Raw genomic sequence first — 26,415 nt, 5'->3', positions numbered from 1 at the left:
TGGGTGCCTATAGGCATATAGGCATATAGGTGAGTCACGCCTATAATCCTAGCACTTTGGGAGGCCAAGGCAGGTGGACTGCCTGAGCTGAGGAATTTGAGACCAGCCTGAGCAACACGGTGAAAACCCGTCTCTACTAAAATACCAAAAATTAGCCGGGTGTGGCAGTGTGCACCTGTAGTCCCAGCTACTCAGCAGGCTGAGGCAGGAGAACTGCTTGAACCCAGGAGGCGGAGGTTGCAGTGAGTCGAGATCGTGCCACTTGCACTCCAGCCTGGGTGACAGAGCGAGACTCTGCCTCCACACACACAAAAAATAATAAAATAAAATAAATAAATAAAAAAGTGCCTCCTTAAAACAAAATAAAGAAATCAAATCAGCAAAGAAACTCTTTAAAAGCACAGACTCCACACCAGCTCAAAGCCCTTCTCACTTTGCCTCCATGTGTTTCCAGAACACTGTTGCGTCAAATCATATCTTAAGTCCTGTATTTAAAATATGCACAATTATATCAAGAATAAGGAAGACTTTAGTGAATCTTTTTGCATAGCATATAACCATGCCCTAATGTATCACTGATGTGAAAGCTGATGTTCCTCAGGATTCTTATTCTACACATCTTCCCTGGGGGGTTGCATCAAATTCCATGGCTTTCACCACCACCTCTGCTGATCCTACTTCTATAACCCTCAGCATTTTTTGAGACATCTCAAATGTCTCCATGTGCCAGAGACTGAACCCACCCAACTCGGCTTCGTACTCCTCATCTCATGAATGGCCTCCGTGCCCACCCCTGCCCACCTCACAGCTAGAAACCTGAGGGCGTCGCTGACTCCTCTGCAGGAGGCTGTACCCCAACTCAACAGGACAGGCAGACTCCCAGGTGTTGAGGTGCACGTAGCAGGGGCGGGGCTAGTGCACCGACCCATTCAAGGCTTAGAACCCACTGGCAAGCAGAAGTGTTGCCTTCTGAGTGTTAGTTGTTTGCAGGTGCCCATGTGGCTGGGAGCGTGAAGGCAGCAAGCCTCAGCCTTGTGTTCCTCCCACATTGGCAGGTACTAAAGATGCTGAACTTGAGGAATCTTTGAGATAGAGGTCATGGGAGCCTTGTCCAGCCACTGTCATGCATGCCTTGTCTAGTCTTTCACTACTCATTGGGTGTTTCAGGAGCAACCTTGATGGGAGACCATGTTATATAATGTCCCCTATCCTTGAACTTGGGTCAGTCTCTTGTGTTTAGCCCAGTTCTTCTGCTCTCTCATGCCTGTTTATTTTAGTAATAATAAAAATAGTGAACAGACATTGAAGTTTACCCTGACCCACGCACTGTCATAAGCTCTGTTTATGCCATATCCTACTGTTCACAACACCCTGTGTACCGTGGATATGTTTAACGTTGCTCTTCCAGACTTTGGGATCAAGTTCCAAGTCATCTTCAAGAAAGTGTGGCTTTCCATGCCCTTGCACCCACCTCCCCAGACACCTTTTCTCCAGCTTCACTGTCCTCCTGGAATTCCAGCTTCTACATCCCACTCCCACACCTTTGTCTGGCCAACACTGGCTCCTCCAAGAGTTAGCTTAGGCCTCACCCACTCTAGAAAGCCTCCTAAACCCAGCACCCTCACGCAGGCTGTGCTCAGCCATACTGATCAGCTACACTACAAACCTGTTTCCAAGACAGAAGTAGGTTTCTGGAATTGTGTTCGCAGCCGCCGCCGCGCGGCCGTCGCTCTCTAACGCCAGCGCTGCCTTTCGCTCGCCGAGCTCCAGCCGAAGAAGGGGGGTAAGTAAGGAGGTCTCTGTACCATGGCTCATACAAAGCAGACTGCCGCAATGCGGATGGTAAAAGCACCAGGAGCAACTGGCTACAAAAGCCGCTCCGCAGAGCTGCGCCCTCGTAACTGAGGGGTGGACAGAAACCTCATCGCTACAGGCTGGTACTGTGCGGCTCCGTGAAAGATCTAGAAGAGACGTGTATCAGAAGTCCACTGGAACTTCTGATTCGCAAACTTCCCTTCCAGCAGTCTGGTGGCGAGAATTGCTCAGGACTTTAAAAAGCAGATCTGCGCGTCCAGAGCAGCAGCTAAATCGGTGCTGTGGCAGGAGGCGCAAGTGACGGCCTATCTGGTTGGCTTTTGAAGACAGCAACCTGTGTGCTATCCACGCCAAACGTGTAACAATTAGTGCGAAAAGACATCCCAGCTAGCACGCCGCATCACGTGGAGACACGTGCTTAAGAATCCACTAATGATGCGGAAACATTTCATTCTCAGAAAAAAAAAAAAAAAAAAATTCTCTTCTTCCTGTTATTGGTAGGTTCGTTGAACGTAGATATTTTTTTTCCTGGGGTCAAGGTACTAAGTACTAGCTGATTGGAGTGGAAACAATGGGACAGAAGGAGGTATGTGGCAGTTTTTCATTTGCATTTGTGTGTGAATTATTTAATATAAATGCAGGAGCGTAAAGCATTAAGCAAGTTAAATGTTTCAGTGAACAAGTTTCAGGCGTTCAACTTTATAATAATTATAGAGATAAACCTGTTAAATTTTTCTGGACAGAGTGAGCAGGCATGTTGATTTTTTTGAAACAAGAGTAAGATTTCTTACTGACGGCAAAAAAAAAAAAAAAAAAAAAGAAGTGACGTTTTCTCGGGAAGGAAGGCCGGGCTGGATGTCATATTTCCTTATATCTCCCCAAGGCCTGGCATAGTAGGTGGTGAACAGTGAATGAGTGAATAGACAGACTCGTGTGTGTGCGTGGTGTAAACCAAAATCCGTGCTTCAGCTTAAAACCGAACTCATCTGAAGACTGACAAGGAGCCCTCAGCAAACTGCTCTGTGTGCAGTGCTCTCAGGAATTCCCTCCCTTCCCCAGCAACATCTGTACATGTACAAGTTTAAATATTCCCTACATAAATAACTGCCAAGGAATCCTTTCCTTCCCTTCTCCAGTTTCCCCGCATTTTTAAAGAATCTATCATAGGAATGGATGCTATCCGGTCCATTTAAAATAAAATAATGTTCTTTGGTTATTGCATTTCTATGCTAAGATTCAAAGGAAACTGGTGTTTCCAGAGTCTAACCTTAATCAATGCTATGTGAAGTAACTTCAGCTCTATAAAACAGCAAGTTCCCTTTCCTCTCTAGGAAATATTTCTTTTACTGATTTATCATTTTGCTCTCTGAAAAAAAAGATGGCAAATAATATAAACTTCTTCTGAACAGTTTAAATTGCCATAATGACATAGATATGCATATTCCAAAATATGCATTGGAATCAATTCAACAGTTTTAAAAGGCTACACATTAACATTTCAGAAGTTTAAAACTATGCTTGCCTGTAAAAACTACAAAGGGAAGAAAGAGTATAGCATTGGAAGACTTCTTCAGTGTTGGTGATTCATCCTGTCGCAGACTGAAGTTCCACCTCACGCCTGCGCTTGTGGGTCCCCTCTGCCTGTACCGGGCATCCTTCTTCCTGTACATCTGGCATGGCTGCTTCCTTCCTGTCCTGCCGGTCTCCTCTTTGAGATCACCTCATGCCAAGCACCTTCCTATACCACTGCTCTCTTTCTTCACTCATCAGCCCCTGAAAGCATCTAAATTACTTGTTATGTGTTTGTTGCCAGCATCCCCCATTGGGCTGTGGGTGGCAGGAGGGCAAGTCCTTGTGGATCCTGCTCGCTCATGTGGCACCAGAACAGGGCGTGGAGCAGGCACTGAGGAGTTGGGGATGAAGGAATTCCCTTCAGCTCCCTGTACACACCTGTTCATTTCTCCTTTAACTGCTCTCACAAAGTCACTCCAGTTGGAACGCAACCATTTCCCTTTCTCAACCTCCCTCTTTGTGAATAGGTGTCAAACAAGCAAGCAGAATGGCACAATCAGAATAAAATTTGAGATCTTTCTTCCAAGTAATCACCAATTTTATTCAGGTATAAATGCTACAGCTACCATTTGCGTGCCATGTTATCCTAAAAGTGTGATTCCTGGATATGAAGATGTTTAAGGGAGCTTCTACTATACTAAGATTCAGTTTCTGTGTTCCAGATTAATCCAAAAGAGGGATGTAAAGTTGACGTGGTCTTCAGCACAGAGCGCTACAAACCAGAGGTAACCTGCCACAACTGGCAAAGTATCCTATTAGCAACTGCTATAAATTTGTCTTTGTAAAATAGTGAGAATCTTAATATATAGTCATCTGGAGGTTTGGTTTTGTTTTTTCCTGATTTGGTTCCTATTTGTTATCAAGAACTAAAGAACGGAACTAGGCAAGAGCCCAATATTTAACTACTTCAACTTCATGGTCTTACGCAGGGTTGCATTTAAAACAATCCATATAAGCCATCACCTTCCTCTTCCTTGGGACCCCTGGAAGAGAATTTCACACTCCCTCTGGTATCCCTCCTAGCTCCTCAGAGTCCTGAGAATGACTCACTCTCAAATGCCAACTTATTCTCTTCCTGTCAGATGGTGACATTTCTTGCCAGCATAGCGTGAGACCAACCCCCTGAGCTAACATACACAGAGGCACTCTGTAAAACACCAGCACATGCTCCAGCCATTATTAGCCTCACTACAGCTTTGGCCAAGCAGACCATGTTTTGCCAAGTTTCCTTTTCCCTGTTTTCAAGAAGAGAGTAAAGAGAAAACTCATATAGAAATTAGAGCCAGATGAGCTTCCTTGTGCTGGGTCAAGCTGAAAGGCGGCAATCAGAGCATGGGCGGAGAGGAGACCAGCCCAAATGGCTCTTTGTATTGTGCTGAGAAGCAGCCTGGAGCAGGCAGCATCCAGGATTAAAGTGTTCCCGGGTGGCAGAGTTTCAGGAGTGAAGGCATGACTCCCCAACCCCGTGCTTCTGGAAGAATGCTAACTAGTACTCAAGTTCCAACAAGTTCCAACATGACAGCAGTATGTTCTGACTTTGTTTATTAACCTACGAATTAAAATTTCCTTAAAGCATACGAAAGATGTCTTTGATTGTTAGTGTTGCAAACTGAAAGTGTTAAAGCTAGAGAAATACAATTACTAGATTATTTTCACCAACAATATGCTTCCTTGGATTTGATCCTGTAGATGCATTAAGAGCACAGCCAGCTAATTGAAACATTTCATTTCAGGGGTTGAAGGGCAGTTCTTTTATCCTCCGGCAACGGCTTTGATTCCATGGAGATGTTTTGAGGGGAAATGGAAAGGAAAATGAAAGGGGCAGTACCTGGTTCCTTTTCTCTTCTCTGGAAATGGCTTCGAAAACAGAGGAGGCCACGTACTAGCCTCCTTCTGCCCTTTCATAAGCCTCTTCCTGAATGCTTCCTTCACTGTTTTTCTATGTTGCACCAATAATTAACATCTTAAAGCAGTGCTGAAACTCCCTCTCACTCAAACCCAGCACTCACAGGAGGAAAAGTTGCCCACTGGAAAGTGTTTCTTAGTTTTTTGAGGTAGTTTTAGAAATAAGCTTATTAAGCAGATCCAATTTTTTAATTTTTAATTTTTATTTATTTATTCTTTTTGAGACAGGGTCTTGCTCGGTCTCCCCGGCTGGAGTGAAGTGGCACGATCACGGCTCACAGCAACCTTGACTTCTGGGCTCAAATGCAGATAGAATTTTCATTACAATTTGTTTCCTCATGGACTTTTTTCTTTTTATTTTTGGTGGTTGTTTTCACTGGGACTTCACCCAGTTTAAACAATCACAAAAGTAAAAAGAAGATTATTGCCTCAACTACACAAACAGCCAACGAGAGTTGGATTTGGGTAGGGCCAAGACTAGTGGCCCATGAACTTCCTCAAATTCTAGGCACAGTGTTGATATGTGCATTTTTCAGGGAATAGGTTCCCTGGCTTTTACTATCTGATTATGGAATCTGGAGAATTCCTTAAAAGGCGGAAGAACCACTATGCTAGAAATGAGTCATACATCTGATGTCTAGTTGAAGCTCCAGATGTTTCTGGATTGTAAAATAAGTGAGGGAGATCCCAGAATATCCAGAACATCTACATTTAAACATGAATGCAAGGCTGGGGGCAGTGGCTCATACCTGTAATCCCAGCACTTTGGGAGGCCAAGGGGGGAGGATCACAAGGTCAGGAGTTCGAGACCAGTCTGGCCAACATAGTGAAACCCCGTCTCTATTAAAAATACAAACAATTAGCCAGGCGTGGTAGTGGGCACCTGTAATCCCAGCTACTCAGGAGGCTGAGGCAGAATCACGTGAACCCAGGAGGCAGAGGTCGCAGTAAGCCGAGATCGCGCCATTGCACTCCCACCCAGGTGGGATTCCATCTCAAAAAAAAAAAAAAAAAACATAAATGCAAATAAACATTACTGGGGTAGTTGAATGAATCCCATGTGGATGATCGGTGCCCCCATTTCTTCTGGATTAGATCTTGGCATTGAGAGATGAAGTTAGTACAGAGAGCCTGAGTTTCAGTGTTAGACAGAGGTGGGGTCAAGCCCTGGCTCATTAGCTGTGAGACATGGAGTAGGTTCCTCCTGAAACTTCAGCACCTTAATCTTTCAAACTGGAATAAGAGGACCTAATTCATAAGGCAGCATGAAGACGCTGTTGTTATTTTTGTAAATAGGAGCCAGCTTCATCTAGATCGTTAGTAACTTTGAGGTCCACCTAAGCATTATGTTGGTCCACATTAGAGAGTAAAGTGGCCACTACCCTAGAGGTTTCAGCCAAGCAGTGCTCAATGGATGATATTTCCTTGGAAATATGCCCAACATCATTTGATACAGTCACAATCAGAAGACAAGAGTTTAAATGATAGCAAAGAGAAGGACTGTTGTATTCAGCTGTGAGTACAAAAACCACTTTCTATAAAGTAAAACCCACTACCATCTATTGATGCCAGAGCCTGCCTGCTTTGTACAATGAACTCTTCTCAATCTTGTGTGTGCTTGTGTGCACTGGGGTGGGTGGGAGGTGATAAGAAAGTATCCTGTTTAATTCCAAAGTCTTTACTTCAGGAAGGTGAGGGACATTTGGGGAAATGCTCTGCTCGAGTGTTTTTCAAGAATCAGAAACCCAGACCAGCCATCAATGTAACTTGTACACGGCTCATCGAGAAAAAGAAAAGGCAACAGGAGGATTACCTGCTTCACAAGCAAATGAAGCACCTGGAAAAGCCCTTGGAGACAGTCAGCATACCTGGTATGAATCAGCATTTGGAATTTCTATATCCAGGAATGTATGTAATAACTAACTCTTTAACAGAAAGATCATTTAAGTTTTTATCCCTAAGGTGGCACTTTCATTCAACTGAAGATTGTGGTATCCCTCATAATTTAAACAAAACTCAGAGGTATCATCTTTCTGTTCTTCATCTCTAGTCCAATGCAGTAACTCCACCAACAGTATGTATCCCTTTAATCTCCTCATTTTTGAGTCAGGCATGGTGGCTCACACCTGTAATCCCAGCACTTTGGGAGGCCAAGGCAGGCAGATCACGAGGTCAGGAGTTCGAGGCCAGCTTGACCAACATGGTGAAACCCCGACTCTACTAAAAATATAAAAAATTAGCCAGGCGTGGTGGCGCACAGCTGTAATCCCAGCTACTCAGGAGGCTGAGGCAGGAGAATCCCTTGAACCCAGGAGGTGGAGGTTGCAGGGAGCTGAGGCTGTGCCACTACACTCCAGCCTGGGCAACAAGAGCAAAACTCCACCTCCAAAAAAAAAAAACTCCTCATTTTCCATCCCAGAATAGGGGCACAGTAAGAACTGAACCCTCCGGTAAGAGGTCAAGGATTTTGAAACAGGATATGCATATAGGGGTGCTGTTTTCCAGGTTGAGTCCAGAAGCTGAGGTGACATCTCTGTTCTTGGCAGTGGCTTTGGAAACTTTAGACGACAGCTTCCAGAGCCTCCACTCTGCTCATCACAGCCTTGTGCCCTAGGGCCGGGTGAGCGCTTTCTGAGATGCTGCAGGGGAGTCATGTTTATCACATTTCAGGTCAGTAGTTAATGGGCAGTGGTGCTGTCTCTAACAAAGGAGCCCTGCCCTCTGAAGTGACTCAGCTGAACTGAAGCAGAGCTCATTTGTTCCTGCCCTCACCAGAATGTGAGGGCAGCAGTTGAGACTCAGCACATTTACTGGCAAATCCAATTTTCAAAACCACAGAAGTCATCTCTGGCCTTGCTCTTGGGTATTAAGCTTAATGTCTGACCGCAGCAGCACTCATCACCCCACCCTCTCCCACAGTTCACTCATTTGCCCAGATTCTGTGGCAAACCCATGTCAACACTGGAGGCTCTGCAGTCTCCATTCCTGAATGTCTCTGCTCCCCATCGATTTACTGAGATGAAATGTCCTTAAAAACCTCCAACTGGAATACTGCTTCTTGCATTTCTAGAATTCTGAACCCTGAATGATTCTCACATGATAGTAATCTGACAACTCGGATCAAATCCTGTGCTTAGGAATCAAGGGGAGCAATTAAAATCTCATGTTGTAGCAGAATTTGTTTATATTTAGTATTGCTTGAAATAAATGAGGTGATGACTGATACTTACAAATCTATACTTATTTAGGGATTGTTTTCCTTTAGTTGGGAAAATAGGGCTTATCTATACTCCTTCAAACACAAATTTTAGAAATTGTATTGGATCTTTTCTTTGAATATTTGCCACAGGATCATGAGATTTTAGACACTCTTTAACAGTGCAGGTTAACTGAATTATGTTTGGTTAATAAGTCCTGTATATCCATAGGGGCCATTCTATAATAATCTAACTTAATGTAGCTACTGTGAAACTTCAAAAAACTTTTTAATAGAGGGCAACTTTTCATCAAAAAACTTGTAAGTTTTGCTGTCATAGTAAATTCGGCAGAGACATTTAATGGTGCTATCTATAGCTTGTCTGTGTATGTAAAATTACTTAAAACCAAAAAGGTTTGGTTTTAGATAAGGTAAATTTTCCCAAGTTCAAATCTCAGGGGGGCCGGGCGTGGTGGCTCACACCTGTAATCCCAGCACTTTGGGAGGCTTAGGCAGGCGGATCATGAGGTCAGGAGATTGAGACCATCCTGGCTAACACGGTGAAACCCTGTCTCTACTAAAAACACAAAAAATTAGCCAGGCGTGGTGGCATGCACCTGTAGTCCCAGCTACTTGGAAGGCTGAGGCAGAAGACTCGCTTGAACCCGGGAGGCAGAGATTACAGTGAGCCGAGATTGCACCACTGCACTCTAGCCTGGGCGACAGAGCGAGACTCCGTCTCAAATTAAAAAAAAAAAAAATCTCAGCAGATTCCTATTCAGTATTTAATCGATCCAAGGCATTGGACTGTTGTAGTACAATGGATAAGTGAGAAGATCTAATCCATTTTGGAATATCTTGCTCCACATTTTTCCCCCCCTTGAGTTGTCTGCTTTTTATGAGTAAAAGTTTCACTTCTAATGAATTTGCAAACTTCCTAGTGATGAATCCAAGTATACTACATACAGAGGGCAAGACTGAAGACCTAGGAATAACCAGCTAAAGTTGTGTCTGCCGAAGTGATTCTACAGCAGTGTTGCCAGCACTTATCCTTTCAAATGTTCTGACTATTCACAGTATTTAGTATAACTGATTTATCTTCTAGGGTCATGGGTTTTGATTTCACAAATCTGAACTCACAGCAGCACCATAAGATAGAACATGTGATGATGAGTTGGATCAAGGAAGTTTTCGTCAGTGAAGACAGGAATGATGGGAAACTTCTTAACAGCAAAATAAGCAAAAAAGTTTATATCCAAGATGTTGAATTCAGAGTCTTGTATTACATAATGTTCTGAAGTTCTAATGGTTCAGCTGCTCATAGCAGTGAGGAAAAACAAATTCATTCGTGAAATGCTGATATTCTTGTCAGGAAGTAGAAGTCCGAAACAAGCTTTCTACAATAACATCTGTAAAAATAGTCACAGTCCCCTATTGATTACTTATCATATGGTGACACGAAAAAATGACAATACCAGGTTAAATAAATTATACAGAAAAGCCAGTGAAGAGTACTGAAAAGTCCTTAGTTCCAAGTTTGAAGGCACTTCGATATTAACAGGAAAACATTATGGAACCAAAAAACTTGTATGTCACGTAAGGGTGATATGATGACAATGAAGGGCAACAAATACCTTTTGCTTTATTCTCAACAGGTATTTTCTCCTAGAAGATTTCTCCAAATGCTGAGCCCTCAATGCTGCTATTTATTTCTAACATCTTACTGCACTCCACAAGACAGCTGTGTTGAAGCTTTTCCATTTTGTCAAGGCCCACACCCCGGCCTCATGCACTTTCAAGAGATAGTGTTGCCTCCTGCTTTACTGAGATTGAGACATTTGATTCTTTCATTTCTTCCCACCTCACAAAGTTGCTACATCTTCCCCAACCCTCTCTTTAATTCTAAGACTCCTTTTATTTATACCCTTGGTTCTAGTTTCTCTGTTTCTTTCATAATTTTGCCCCATCAGTATCCTTCCCACCTTTAGAACCTTCATCAACCAGTTCCTCCTCTTGTCCTACAAAGATCGTCAAGATCAGAGTTCTGTTGACCAGTTTCTTCATTGACCCATCACCCCCTCTTTTTCTTTATTCTGTCTACTTTTCAAAAGTAGATTCTATACACATTGCCACATCCTCAAATTCTTCCTATTTGGCTTCTACCCTATGTACATAAAGGGATCACCCTGATCACCAAAAACCCTAACCAGATCTTGCTTCTTATCCTTCTTGATTTATCTGTAGAACTTTTTTTTTTTTTTTTTTTTGAGACAGAGTCTCCCTCTGTCCAGTGTGTGGTGGCGCAATCTTGGTTCACTGCAACCTCTGTCTCCTGGGTTCAAGTGATTCTCCTGCTTCAGCCTCTCAAGTATGTGAGATTACAGGTGTGTGCCACCATGCCCAGCTAATTTTTATATTTTTAATAGAGATGGGGTTTCACCATGTTGTTGTTCACGAGGCTGGTCTCCAACTCCTGACCTCAGGTGATCCATCCACCTCAGCCTCCCAACGTGCTGGGATTACAGGTGTGAGCCACCATGCCCGGCCTATCTGTAGCACTTTACATCATCCACCTTCATGACTTTCTTGACACTGTATTTAATACACCTAATAACAAACTCAACTTGTTTTCACCCAAAACGTTCCCACTTTCTGTCCTACATTTATTTAATGGTATTACTATTCTCTTAGAGTTATCCAGAAACTTTGGTCATTATCAACTAATCTCCTAACATTTAATAACTTGCCATTTCCTATCAAGCCTGCATTCACAAAGTATTTTGGACTAATCTTGTCATCTCCAAATCCACTGTCACCATCCTTCATGCCTGGGCTTCTTCTCCCTGAAACCACCTCACCCGGCAGTCAAAGTCATCTTCCACGCTTACTACTCAATTGCAGTTCATACCCACTCTGGCATCTTTGCAGACAAGGCCTTTCAAAATCTGCTGCCAGTATACTGTATATTCTATCAAGACCACTGAGGCTGCCCCTGCCTGGTGCCTTCCTACCTTCACATGCTTGCTTTCTCATTCAGACCCCACACACATGACAGCAATTCAAGGCCCAGCCAAAATCTCATCTCTGTGAAGTTTCCCCCAACCCTCTCCAGCCCAAAGAAACCTGTCCCTTCCCTGCTGTCCCTCAGCTTTCTGATCCTCCCTCTCTTAAGGAATGTATCAACTATAACCCCACCATGTCAACATGTGGAGGGTGGGGCCCCATCTTGGTATCCTTCACAGATCCCAAGAAATCAATGAATGCTGTTTGAATTACCTCTGAGTATAAACCAGCCAAGTTCTACCAATACAGAAGAGAATTTATGCTAAGGATTACTTTACCCAGAAGGATTAGTTTCCTAATAAGCTTGTTAGTATTCCTCATGTATTGTGCTATTATTAGGCCTTAATATAGTATCCCTGCAAAACTACATAAAACGATGGTTCATGAACAGTCATCTCATAAAATTTGAGCTCCTAAAAGTCACAAACAGTAATTTATTAGTCACTGTATCCCTAACCTCTCACGGTGTCTAATATTGTGTAAGTTTTAAGAAAGATGTTTGCCAAATTTAAAAGATTTTAGGTCCGAAAACAATGCCACAGAAAAAATCCACCTGATTTCTTCACGTGTTAAACAAGAGTGACAGAGATGCTGCCAACACATTGATTAGCTTTAAAGCCAATGACCAGAGAAGCACAAAGATATTTTGGTAGACTAGGAAGCAAAGACCACCATCACACTGACTGCAGACCTAAATCAGAAGGTAAGGTTTGTATCAGTGAATATCAGTGATAGATTTTTCAACCTAACTAAAAATGCTTCTTGGCCAGCACAGTGGCCCTCACCTGTAATCTCAACACTTTGGGAGGCCATGGCAGGAGGATCACTTGAGCCCAGGAATTCAAGGCTACTGTGAAGTATAATTGTGGCACTGCATTCTAGCCTGTGCAACAGAGCAAGACCCTATCTCTTAAAAAAAAAAGCTTCTTAACTAACAAGACTAAGTTAAATTGAATGTCATCTTTGAGTATTCAGTAATGAGTATGCAAAAGTCACTTTAGCTGCTACGTGCGAGACAGTTGGAAGGAGAAGACTGAAATCTGAGAGATTTGGTAGCAGACTGTGGCCATGGTCTCAGGCAGAAGCAGCCCAGGCCTGAAGGGTGGTAGCAGTGGGTTCGGAGAAGACAAGATGGGTCCAAGATACTTTGTGGACATAGGCTTGATAGAATGTAGGCTCCATAGCTCTTATTTTTGCATGTATACAGTACAGCAAATGGCCATTGATTTATAATAGATTTACTCAGTTTGGCAAGTTGAAGAATATAAATCTACATACTAACATAGAAACAGATACAAACAAATCACGTATCTGGCTCAAGGTCTTGCTGTGAGAGAGATGATTGGTATGACTAAGTTTAAACCCTATTTCATTTCTGCAATTTCTGAGATTTTGTCTCAAAAATGCATTAATACAAATGTGCTGTTTTTTTGTCTCTTTCAGATAATCATGGACATATTGATCCCTCTCTGAGACCCATCTGGGATTTGGCTTTCCTTGGAAGCTCTTATGTGATGTGGGAAATGACAACACAGGTTTCACACTACTACTTGGCACAGCTCACTAGTGTGAGGCAGTGGGTAAGAAAAACCTGAAAATTAACTTATGCCGCAAGAGTTACCATCAATGCAGTCTCCTTAGACTGAATTCATGTGAATTCCTATTTTCATATCAAGAGTTTTAATCACATTCATTTCAATAAATATTTGAGTTCATGCAATGGGCCAAGTATTTGTTTCAGGGGCTGGGGATACAGTTGCAAACAAAGACACAACGTTGCTGCCCTCACTGAGATTAATTCTAGTGAGAGAAGAGACAGTGAACTAATAAATAAATATGTATCATATGATGGTAAATGCTATGAAAAAAAATTAAGTAGCCAAAGTGGAAGGATCATTTGAAGTCAGGAGTTTGAGACCAGCCTGGGCAGCACAGCAAGGCCCCATCTCTGCAAAGAAAATAAAAATTAGCCAGATGTAGTGGCACATGCTTGTAGTCCCAGCTACTCAGGACACAGAGTTGGGAGAATTGCTTGATCCAGGAGTTGGAGGTTGCAATAAGCTATGATTGCGCTACTGTACTCCATCCTGGGCAACAGAGTGAGATGCTGTCTCTAAGTAAAGAAAAACCAAAAAATGAGGTAGGGAACAGGGAATGCAGGGTATTGATAGAATTACTACTTGTCTGAAGTAAGGCTAATTTGAGCAGAGGTGACTTTGGAGTAGAGGCCAAAGGGAAGTGAGGGTGAGCTGAGCCCTGCTCCCGTAAGGAAAGCGAATGTCAGGCGGAAGGAGCTGAGGCTGCAAGATTCATATCTTTGAGTAAGCAGGAAAGGATATGATCAATCCAGATGATCCCAGGAACACAGAGGGTTCACCTGGAGGGAAACAGCGGTGCAGATACTGGTAAAAAGAAGACGGATATCAAGGTGGGAGTTTGTGGAAGTTGTATTCTAACTGCTCTGTCTTCTCAATGAAACAGGAGGCAAAGTCATTAGCTGAGAGCAGGAGAAATAGCAGTGAGGCTGGTGTGGCTGGAACTGAGTGATGAGGGGAGCATGCCAGGAGACAGATCAAATGGAGGGGGGCAAGTGGACAGCATCAGTTCATGTAAGACCTTGCAGACCATTCAAAGAGTCTTGTCTTTCACTCTTTTACCCATTAGAGGGTTTTTACCAGAGGAGTGACACGATCTGACTTACAATAGGATCATTATGGCTGCTTTGTTAAGAACAGACAATATGGAGACAAAGGAAGAAACAGAAAGACCCGTGAAGTATTGCAATATTCGGCCAGGTAGAGTGGCTCACACCTGTAATCCCAACACTTTGGGAGGCCAAGGCGGGCGGATTATTTGAGATCAGGAGTTCAAAGACTAGCTTGGCCAACACAGTGAAACCCCATCTCTACTCAAAATAGAAAAATGAGGCGGGCTTGGTGGCGGGTGCCTGTAATCCCAGCTACTCAGGAGGCTGAGGCAGGATAATCACTTAAGCCAGGGAGGCGGAGGTTGCAGTGAGCCAAGATCGCACCACCGCACTCCAGCTTGGGCTATAGAGCAAGACTCTGTCTCAAAAAAAAAAAAGAAAAAAAAGTATTGCAATATTCTAGGCAAGGCCTGGCGGTGGCTTGGACCAGGGTGGTGGTGGCAATGGGGCTAGAGAGATGTTTGGATTCCGGCAGATTGACAGTATTTGCTCATGGGTCAGATATGGATATCAGAAATGAGAGGAATTAAGGATGATTGTTAGGATTTTGGCGTAATTGACTGGAAGGACAGAGTTCTCATTTACCAATTGGGGAAGCTTAGAGGAGGAACAGAATTGCGGGAGAATTATCTTGATTTGGGGCATTCTAAATTCTATAACCAGATAATCTATATAATCATCTGGACAGAAGAGTCTAAAGTTCACAGGAGAGGTCTCAGCTGTAGTTGTCACCATATAGTATTTAAAGCCACAAGACTGGATGAGATCACAGGTAATGAGTGTAGACAAAGAAGGTAAGTTATGTAAAGGATTGGATCATGGAACACTTCTGACTTAAGCAGTTGGAGATATGGGAAAAGAAAGTATTTCAAGGATGAGGACTGGCTGGTAGTATTAAATGCTGCTGGAGACTCAAGTAAGATGAGAACTGCCCATTTCACTGAGCAACTGGAAGTCAACGAATGGAGAGCTTATCAAAAGCCCTCTCACTGGCATAGTGGGGACAAAAGCCTGATTGAGGTAGGTTCAGGAAAGGATGGGAGGAGAGGAAGTGGACATTCCATCCTTTCAAGAAATTTAGCTATAATAAAGGAGAGTAAAAGGAAGGAAGATGACTACAGCTGGACAATGGGTGGGCACAGGGCTGAAAGGGTTTTTTCTTTGTATTTTTTTTGGTTGGGAGACGTAACAGCATGTTTATATGTTGATGAGGAAAAGTCCGGCAGAGAGAGGCAAAGTAGGAATTGCATGAAAGAGAGGGAAAAGTTAGTTAGAGTTACTGTCTTTGAGTAGGCAAGACAGGATGTGATTAATCCACATGATATTAGAAACATGGAGAGTTAACCTAGAGGGAAAGCAGGAAACAGTGGCCCAGTCTAGGAGGGCAGATATCAAAGTGGGATCTTGTGGAAGCTCTATTCTAACTGCTTCTGTCTTCTCAGTGAAAAAGGAGGCAAAGTAATCAGCTGAGAGCAGGATAAGAGCAAAGGTGTTGGGAGTATCAGAGAGGCAAGCTGAACTAATCATAAGCCCCAATTTAAAAAATTTGTTTTGTTCATAGGTTCACCCATGGATGGATCATCAGTGAATATCTTCTGAGTACAGGATTTACCCAGCATTAAGTCATCATTTTTAATGCCAATAATAAAGTTTGGTTTGCTTCCCAAAGACCACATGTATAACACACATCAACTAGAAACCTAGATTTTGTCTTTACTTGTCAAAATGAACATGTCTTTTCCCGTATAGAATGCTTTTAAATAGAAATTACCATCTAATTGATTGTTGCCACATAACAAGTCAAGATACAGTACCAGTTCTTTTGCTAGATAAGTTTCTATCTTTTGCTACAGAAGTTTCTATCTATTTCTGACACACTCTTATCTACCAAGATAACCACACCCTCAACAAGAGGCTTTTACTGCACCTGATTTTAAAGTTAGGGGGAAGAGGTTGTTTTAAGCATAGAAAATGGTGTCAAGATAATACAGAACTAATTGTAGTAAATGTGAGAGGATAACTTAATAGGAATAGAGCAACACATTGAGATAACATGTTTCCCTTTCGTTTGCAGTTGCATATGACACATTTTTACCACTAGGACATACTAGGGTACAAAAAATAGCAGGTGTATTTCTCTCCCATTCTAACCAGTCTTTCATGTCCATCATCTGTCCACTAATATCCCTCAACCAAACTGCAAGTAGGAAAGTGAGGACACATGTGTAACTAGACAGTTAAAAAGCAGAAATGCAGGCTGGGTGCAGTGGCTCACGCCTTTAATCCCAGCACTGTGGGAGGCCGAGGCAGGCAGATCATGAGGTCAGGAGATGGAGACCACCCTGGCTAACACGGTGAAACCCTGTCTCTACTAAAAATACAAAAATTAGCCGGGTGTGGTGGCGGGCACCTGTAGTCCCAGCTACTTGGGAGGCTGAGGCAGGAGAACTCCTTGAACCCGGGAGGCAGGGATTGCAGTGAGCTGAGATTGTGCCAGTACACTCCATCCAGCCTGGGTGACAGAGCAAGATTCTGTCTCAAAACAAAACAAAACAAAACAAAACAAAACAGAAATGCAGAGGGAGAATGCTCATTGAGTTAGAGTTTTAGATTTTCTTTTTTCCCCCTGTGATGTCTGGGTGTTAGATAAATAATAGCTGAATATGCAGCTGACTTGCTGGGTCACCCAAGGCAAATCATTTCTCTCTTAGGGCCTATTAAATGAGGACTCACAAAGGATTGAAGTGAAACTAACACAAATTTAAATCCCTGGAGCAATTAGGATATTTGGTTTCAAGGTTGATATGCATTTCAGCTTAGAGTTCTCTTAAAGAAAAGTATGCACATATGCACAAAGATTTTCACATTCTGCCACTGAGTGGCCACTAAGGTCTCCTGTAACCCTTCACCAAAAGAAGCAACACAAGCAACAAGCAATGATTTTTTAAAAGACACTATGAGCAGAAGGTCTAAATACTGCTCTGAGAGACTAGTAACAGGACACTAGGACTGAGAAAGCCAGTATGGCACGGAGGCAGGAAGTGACTGGAGGTGCTCTTGGCCCAAGGTAGCTCAAAAAAAGTATAAAGATGATAATTTTTCCAAAAACTTTCTGGGTGGGAATTACTATCTTGATACTCAGGGCTAATGTCACCTTTTAATCAATGTGTAAAGAAGTACAAGCTTATAAACTCACAGCCCCACATGAACAAGGCTTGAGGGAAGAGTGTGCAAAAAAAAAAAAAAGGACTGAAATGCAAATATAAAGTAAGACCCATCTTACTGGCACGACGCTTTCTTTAGAACTGAAGAATAGATGTCATTCCCAATACTATGAGGACTGTGCCAAGAACAAGGGATATTTGCTGGCTAGGGAAAAAAATGGGTAAGCCCATACCTTTAGCCTTTAACATGAACTGAGAAAAGTCAAGCTGAGTATTGCTCTAACTCTTATCAATCAGTACCAGATTTGTAAGCACCCCAAACTATCTAACCTGCAGCACATCACTATCAGTCAGCTCATCTTCATATTACGTAGAAGTCTCCATTAGCCAAAGCTACATATAGAAACCATCCTATCTACCTTATCTATTATGCTGAAATCTACTTTTGATAACTTCTATTACTAACTTAAGCCTAATTCTTCCTACTAAAACCACCCTGGTTCTGTTAGAGATCCTTTGCTCCCTTTTGGGGGAAGCAGGGTGGAGGAGCAAGGGGTGGGCTGGGTCATGACCAAGTAAAAGGGAACAAACAAAACACTTCCAGTCTGTCTGCAACAAGATTAAGTGCTGAGGTACCAGGAAATATAACAACAAATCATCATCCATTTGGGCCACAAGATTTGGCACTTGTGATGATCTGAATTGAAGCCAAAAAGATAATTTCTGAATAATATTAAAAATAACGACTTCTTGGCAGAGCTTGACATGGGAGGGCAGTCCGATCTTGGCATCCTTTGCCAGGCTGGGATGTACAATGTCCTCTTCTGCAGTTTTTTAAGAAGCTGTGCTTTTGGTTTGGTTTAAAGGTGGTTCCCCCTAAAGGAGAAGGAATCTATAAAAACATAATGTAAAGGGATGTTTCAATAACTTTGAGGAAGTTCTCAATCAAATGATATAGGGTTTTACCAGCATTATCACGACTCACATTTTTGTATTTAAAAATGGGTAACACTCTTCTTGTACTTTTACCAAAATAGTCTGTCAAATGGGGCAGGAATCCTAACATTTATTTTAAGCTCTGCCTCTTTTTTGCCTCACTGGATGACTGCCATGATTTCCTTGCGAATGCATTTTCAAAAGCGGAATAAGGCATTGTGTCAATAAAACAATTTTAAGTGTTATAAGTAACAACCCTATATATATATATATATATATATTATTATTATTTTAATAGAGATGAGGTCTCACTATATTGCCCAGGCTGGTCTCAAACTCCTGGGCTCAAGTGATCCTCCCATTTTGCCCTCCCAAAGTGCTGGGATTACAGGCATGAGCCCCATGTCCAGCCTAAAACCAATTTTAAATTATAAAATACATGGTAAACAGTCAAGACTTAAAAAATAGTGCAGACAGCACAAAAGTCTGAGACAAATATTCAGCTGGTGTGGGACATCTTGGGATAGATAACCATTTCCTTCCAAGGTCAAGACAGCCACCAAATGAAGGTCTAACAAGGTTAAACACACCTTCAAAGCAACAATGCCAGACTGATCACCGGAACCTCCAGTAACTGTTCCCTTATGAAAGAAACACTGAATTTTCTCATGAATTCTCTGACTTTGCAGCTTGTGCCTCAGATGTTTGCTTTGAACATTTGTGGGTACACTGTGAGACAGGAGGGAAACTTACTGAGTACTGCCAAGAAAACTATAGAAAATGCAGTTGATTTCTGATTAATCCAGGCCCTCTCCTGTATCATCCCTCCAGACTTCCTCACCTACTGGAAATTTCATGGCTTGTAAAAATCTCCATCAATGTAGGCAAAGGGGAGACAAAACTTTTTCCGGGGGAGGGGGGCGGGCGGTGGGGGTTTCCTTTTTTGTATTCTTTAGTAGTCTTAATACAAACCTGGTAATATAACTAAAATGCAAGTGTAGTCACTTGCTGCTTGCAGAATCCAATTCACAAGAGTGAGGTCTGGTATAAAGACGGTGACTTTATTCCAAAGCTAGCTTAGGGGAAGAAGTATAGGCTCCTGCCTTTAAGGTACTGTTTCCCTTTTGGGACAAAAAACAAGGGCTTTTAGAGGGGGAGTTGGCATAAATGGCATGCAGGGGAAGGAGGGAGCAGTTGCAGGGTCTGTGTGACTCTCTTGGGTGCCTTATCTACCGGGTGCTAGAGCTGGTGCCATTGTGGGCAGAGCTAGATTATAAAATGGCCATTATCTCAAGATACTTGGACAGAGTACCCTCGTGGGCCTAACTGAGACTGTAAATTGACTGTTGTCTCTTGAGGCCTTCTCCTGGTGGGAGAGAGTTCCAGCTCTTGAGCTTTGAAGTGAGCACATACATAAGCTTGCCATGCAGGGAGTGTCTGGTAAAAGGGAAGGTAAAGGTTATGACTCCATTTCTAAAGAGCTAAGTAGGAAGTAGAGAACAGGGGGAATCGGTGGAAAGAGAAAAGAAACAAATTGTTTTTAAGTAACTCATTCTTTCTCTTAGAAAATGGAGTACTCAGTTATAGTAGGAAAAGACTAAAATTATAATCCAAATTAAGGTATTTTAAAAAATATTCTTTCTTCCATTTTACTAGTGAACAGATAAGCACTCTTGCAAAACAAAAAAAGGCGGGAGAGAGGAAATGTCAAAAAGAAAATACAGAGTTGGTTTAGTCACTAGTAAAATGTATAGAAACGATGTGAATAAAAGAGGTGAAGACAACTGCCTGCCTACTGAAAAATATCCAATGCGCTGGTTTTAGAAACACTGTGGTATATAGCTTCATGTTGGTATATATGAAGAATGTGGATGTTGGAGTCAGTAGATCTGGGTTGGAATTCCCATTTGTCACTTCCTAGCTGTAACCTCATATTACCTCTCCTGTAAAACCAGGCTCATAATACATAGATCGTAAAGGAGAATTAGATGAGAACGTGTAGAAGGTGCCTAGCACAGAACCCAGCCCATAGTAGGCCTTCTGGAATTACTGGTTGCCCCTCCCCTTGTCTTGTTGCCTGTCATATCAGGGCTAATATATCACCTTGAGGTGCATATACAGTATCGAGATCATTAAGGTTGTTAAAAAAAAAATCTCCCTATTCCCACAGACTTCAGTCTCCATCAAAAAAGTGATAAGACATTCAACCAGACTTTCATATAACTCAGTGACAAGACAAAAATGAGGATCCTTGACTTCCATATCTTGAAGCAAAATACTACCAAAAACCCTGAGGCTGAAATCTAAAAGGCAGTAGGAGACACAAGGCACCCATTCAAAACAAGAATGTACTGTATAGTTATTACACTAAATACCACCATATTTATTACACTAACTCTTTTTTCTCCCTCTAGAAAACTAATGATGATACCATTGATTTTGATTATACTGTTCTACTTCATGAATTATCAACACAGGTAAAACATAAAATTGTATGTAGAATTGTTTTACCATAAGTTTTGCAGATTATAGTATTTTATAACTCTTATTTCCTAGGAAATAATTCCCTGTCGTATTCACTTGGTCTGGTACCCTGGCAAACCACTTAAAGTGAAGTACCACTGTCAAGAGCTACAGACACCAGAAGAAGCCTCTGGAACTGAAGAAGGATCAGCTGTACCAACGGAGCTTAGTAATTTCTAAAAAGAAAAAATTATATTTTCCAACTTCTTAAAAGTGACGATACTAGCATAAATCATTTTCTGGTAAAATAGCTAAGGTATAAATCTTCGAACAATTTGGGAAAGCCTATGATTACAAGTAAAAACTCAAAAATTCAAAGATGTTGGTTTTTTGTTTGTTTCTCAGTCTGCTTTAGCTTTTAACTCTGGAAGCGCACGCACACTGAACTCTGCTCAGTGCTAAACAGTCACCAGCAGGCTCCTCAGGGTTTCAGCCCTAAAATGTAAAACCTGGATAATTAGTATGTTGCAACGGGATCAGCATTTTTTTTAAACTGCAAAAAATGATGGTCTCATCTCTGAATTTACATTTCTCATTCTTTTGAACATACTATAGCTAATATATTTTATGTTGCTAAATTGCTTCTAGTATGTAAACAAAGATAATATACTTTCGATGAAAGTAAATTATAGAAAAAAATTAACTGTTTAAAAGGAACTTGATTATATTTTATGATTTCAGGCAAGTATTCCTTTAACTTGCCACCTACTTTTAAATAAATGTTTACATTTCTAAATAATGAAATGTGTTAAATGTTCTCGTGGAGATTTGTATACAAAGGAAAAACTTGTGCTAAACTGGAATTAAATGAAATGGTAACATTGCTTAACTTAAATTTTACAAATAATAGAACATCTGTCTCACCAGATAAAGCTGTCTGCAAACATGCATCAAAATGAACACTGATGTAACTGAAAGTATATTCAATATTTACATTTTCATTTACAAGGACAACCTGGACCGAGTGTTGGCCTAAGTAATTTATAAAAGCAAGCAGAGTATATACGTAGTACACAGTATGTACTAATCAAATTCAGTGGAGTATCTCCTTAAGGCAGGAGGAATTGATCCAGGAAATGTTGTCATCATTTGCCTCTCAAAATTAGTATCACTTAATGGAATGTTTATGTCAGTGTGTAAAAACCTTGAGCCAGGTTCTGTAGCCAGTAAATTGATTAGGAAATATCAGCCTTCAAATATACCAAAATATTACTTTTAAGTATGCACTTTTAGACAATCAGAAAAGTTTATACTAAAGAAGGCATGAACTCATACAAAATAAAATAAGCTGATCCAGTTTATATATTTTTCTACTTAAAACCCTATGCTTTGCATTTATCTTCCCAAAATCCAGCTGATTTACAATTTAAAAAAATTTTTTTTTAATTAAAAAAAAAAACGGGCTGGGCGGGATGGCTCACACCTGTAATCTCAGCACTTTGGGAGGCTGAGGTAGGAGGATCACTTGAGCCCAGGAGTTAATGACTAGCCTGGACAACACAGTGAGACCCCATCTCTTTAAAAAAGTTTAATGATTTAAAGATTTGTGGCTGGGTGTGGTGGCTCATTCCTGTAATCCCAGCATTTTGGGAGGCCAAAGGCAGGAGGATCACTTAAGCCCAGGAGTTCAAGATCAGCCTGGGCAGCATAGTGAAATCCAGTCTTAATTTTAAAAAATACATACATACATATATAAAATAAAGAGTTGTAAGTATTTGGAAGCATTGCAAACAATCATTTAAAGGACACATCAGCTCTCCCACCTATGTGATAATGAAGAGATACTTTTTCTAAATTATCAAAAATAATCCACAATGATTAAATTATGCCAAAATCAAGTGATAGATTTCTGTAACTGAAGTTCCCCAAATGATCTTCAAAAAAAGTCCCAAGAGCATTATAATAGTACATTCAATGTCCTGTGATATTTAATCAATCTTTTAGTGTCACATTAAGGACTAGAAACTTGTTGTTTCAGCTTTCTAGAGTTGGAGCTTTCTCAAAGTCCTCATCCCCATAAATGCATTTTCTTTTTTCTTTTGTTTTCTTTTTTTGTTTGTTTGTTTGGTCTTCATTGGGTAGCTATCTTGACTTTGGAAAGAAATGGTTATCTATTCCTGGATGTCCCACACCAGTTGGTTATTTATCTCCCTATGTTGCCCAGGCTGGTCTCAAACTCCTAGGCTCAAGGGATCCTCCCACCTCAGCCTCCCAAAGTGTTGGGATTACAGGCATGAGCCACAAAAGACATTTTTCATTAGTGAGATCAGGCTCACAAACGTGTCCATAATCCAACCAGGTAATGATTCTAAGGTAACCCTTTAGCAGATTTATTACTGTACAATAGATTATGAAGGGGAATTCTATACATACAAATTTACAAACACAATTAACCTAATTAATTTGCAAAACACCCAAAAGTTAAACCAACTAAAAAGTTATCACTATCATCATCAGAACATTTTTCTTTTTTTTTTTTTTTTTTTGAGACAGAGTCTCACTCTGTTGCCCAGGCTGGAGTGCTGGAGTGCAGTGGTGCCAACTCAGCTCACTATAGCCTCCGCCTTCTGGGTTCAAGTGACCCTCCTGCCTCAGCCTCCTGAGCAGCTGGAGCTACAGGCGCGTGGCCACCCTGCCCGGATGGTTTTTGTATTTATAGTAGAGACGGGGTTTCACCATGTTGGCCAGGGTGATCTCGAACTCCTGACCTCAAGTGATCCATCCACCTCGGCCTCCCAAAGTGCTGGGATTACAGGCGTGAGCCACCACGCCTGGCCTCAGAACATCTTTTCTAGCACAAACTCTAAAATTGTTAACTTAATTTTACCAATATTGGTTTCACTAGCTATTAAACAACAGAAAAATCACTTGGCATAAAATGAAAAACTAAATTCCCTACGTCCTCTTTTCATTAAGAAACTAAATTATTCTGAATCACTCTTAGCTAATTACAATTACATACAGCATCACATTCATTTTCCTATCCCTTTAGAACTTTCAGAATTTTAAGACACATAAAATAATACCAGGGATTTTGTCTACATTCCATTTTATTTTATTCATAGTTTCATTTTCTTCTTACCTGAATTATGAATTTTTAGAAGTTAAACAAGTTCTTTTGAAAGTCAGTTGGAAGCTTATTTGCACCTGAATGTTAGTCATTCATGACATCATAGTTTATTACATCAATTTCTCTCAAATTAGAAAATTTTGACCTGTTCTGTGATCTTTCCTAGTTTTCAAAGTACTATAGTCACCTAACATGCTGCCTAAGACCTACTAGAATGGATAAATGAATGAATGCTCACAATAAATTTTCCTTGAATACAATTAACTTATTTCAATGATGCACTACAATGTTATTTGAAGATACTTTCAGTGGCAATTAAAGCTCCAGTTCACTAATTTACAGTTTTAGCAATGCAAATAGCTATCACGTATAAAGGGATACATTCCAACATGTCACGATTTACTCCTACTGGGTTGACTGTCAATTTTGAGACTCACACAGATTTCAAAAACATTAAAATATGAAAAATCCTAAACTTTGGAGTTGATTAAATTTTAGTGATTTTATAACTACACAATCTAAGAGTGAGCAAAGAAATAACAAAAAACAGGAACACTTTTTTTTTTTAAGGTAAAGTTATCAAGCAAGGCATGGTGGTGTGTGCCTGTTGTCCCAGCTACTCTACAGGCTGAGGCCAGACGACTGCTTGAGCCCATGAATTTGTGAGCAGCCTGGGCAACATAGCGAGACCCCATCTCTTTTAAGTTCAGGGGTTCATGTGCAGGCTTGTTACCTAGGTAAACTTGTGTCGTGGGGGTTTGATGTACAGATTATTTCATCACCGAGGTATTAAGCCTAGTACCCATTAGTTGTTTTTCCTGATCCTCTCCCTCCACCCACCCTCCACCCTCCGAAAGGCCCCAGTGTGTTGCTCCCCTCTGTGTGTCCATGTGTTCTCATTATTTAGCTCCCACTTATAAGTGAGAACACGCAGTATTTGGTTTTCTTTTCCTATGTTAGTTTGATGAGGATAATGGCTTCCAGCTCCATTTATGTCCCTGCAAAGGACTTGATCTCGTTCTTTTTTATGACTGCATAGTATTCCACAATGTGTATGTACCACATTTTCTTTATCTAGTCTATCATTGATGGGCATTTAGGTTGATTCCATGTCTTGCTATTGTGAATAGTTCTGCAATGAATGTGTGCATGCATGTGTCTTTATAACAGAATGATTTACATTCCTTTAGGTATATAGTAATGGTATTGCTGAGTCAGATGGTTTTTGTCTTAGAAGACCCCATCTCTTAAAAAAAAAAACAGTTATTAAACAAAAAAAAACAAACTCTAATATCACACAAAGGAATACAATGTGACACTTCTGAATGTCACAAATTTTTCATTTCATGTCTTGGGCTTAAGTGCAGTGCAGGCAATATTTCAGTGGTCTTTAACTTTGTCTGCATATTAGAATCACCCAAAAAATGTTTTATCTTGATCCAGTCAAATAATTTAAATATCTGGGTGTAGGCCTAGGTATTTATTTTGAAGCCTCCCCCAGTGATTTTTCAAGTGCAATGAGGGTTGGGAATCAGTACAGTACTACCTAGTGCTGCTACTATTCTCCAACACAAGCATGTAATATTCGAATTAGCCAACAACTATCCTTCTTGATAGTAATATAAACAACCCTCACTTACGAATATTCTCATTAATTTTTTTCCATGCTACAGACTTTGGTTGGTATGTGATCTTTGCCAACTATAACTAATGAGTTAGAAAGAGATGTGGGTTCTGGTCCTGATCTGTCCGTTTATGAACCTATTCTAATTACTCCACCAGCTAGGCCTGAGTCATTACCTATGAAATGCTGGTGTTGGGTTAAATATCTAAGACCTTTTCTAACACTGTAACATTATAACCAGGATGTTTTACAAATTAAAAATAAGTAAAATTTTTACTTACTATTCAAATTTATCCAGTTTAGTTCCAGTAGTTCTGATTATTCTCAATAAACACAGGAATCACGCTAAATTCCATGAAGGTGCACAGAATGTATTCCTCATTAGGAACAATATTCAAAGTTATTGTGAATGGCACAAGATGCTGATGAAATGCCAAAGCAATCACATTTTTTCAGACCTGATGCTACTGTAGCAACAGACACTCATGGGGGAAATGCACTTAGTGAATAATTGTAATTAAAGTATCAATTTAAAAACTTAGGTTTTGTGGTCTCATTAAAGTTATTTACCTTATCTGTGCTTCCTCTATTACCAAATGGACATAATAATAGTACTTACTCCTAGGGTTGTGTGAATGAAATTGTACAATGCATTTAAAGTATTTAGCAGCCAGCCATGGTGGTTCACACCCATAATCCCAGCACTTTCGGAGGCTGGGGCAGGCAGAGAGCTTGAGCCCAGGAGTTTGAAACCAGCCTGGGCAATATGGCAAAACCCCATCTCTTCAAACAATGCAAAAATTAGCAGGGAGTGGTGGCATACACCTGTAGTCTCAGCTA

At 41.0% G+C, this 26,415-nt stretch overlaps 1 protein-coding gene across 1 annotated transcript in view; it reads left to right on the top strand.

Moving 5' to 3' along the window:
* The window catches only part of RARRES1 (retinoic acid receptor responder 1), a 37,637-nt gene extending 16,012 nt beyond the window's left edge, over window positions 1–21,625 (top strand). The window contains exons 2-6 of the mRNA XM_017890552.1: window positions 4,050–4,112; window positions 6,980–7,163; window positions 12,995–13,131; window positions 20,773–20,835; window positions 20,915–21,625. Coding sequence (XP_017746041.1) covers window positions 4,050–4,112; window positions 6,980–7,163; window positions 12,995–13,131; window positions 20,773–20,835; window positions 20,915–21,061 — 594 coding nt within the window. The 3' untranslated portion in view covers window positions 21,062–21,625. The remainder of the gene's footprint in view (window positions 1–4,049; window positions 4,113–6,979; window positions 7,164–12,994; window positions 13,132–20,772; window positions 20,836–20,914) is intronic.
* Window positions 21,626–26,415: the final 4,790 nt, after the last annotated feature.

The sequence above is a fragment of the Rhinopithecus bieti genome, unplaced genomic scaffold (assembly GCF_001698545.2).
Source record: "Rhinopithecus bieti isolate Rb0 unplaced genomic scaffold, ASM169854v2 scaffold_17971, whole genome shotgun sequence".
Taxonomy (NCBI): Eukaryota; Metazoa; Chordata; class Mammalia; order Primates; family Cercopithecidae; genus Rhinopithecus; species Rhinopithecus bieti.
This window is presented reverse-complemented; position numbering and strand designations above follow the sequence as displayed.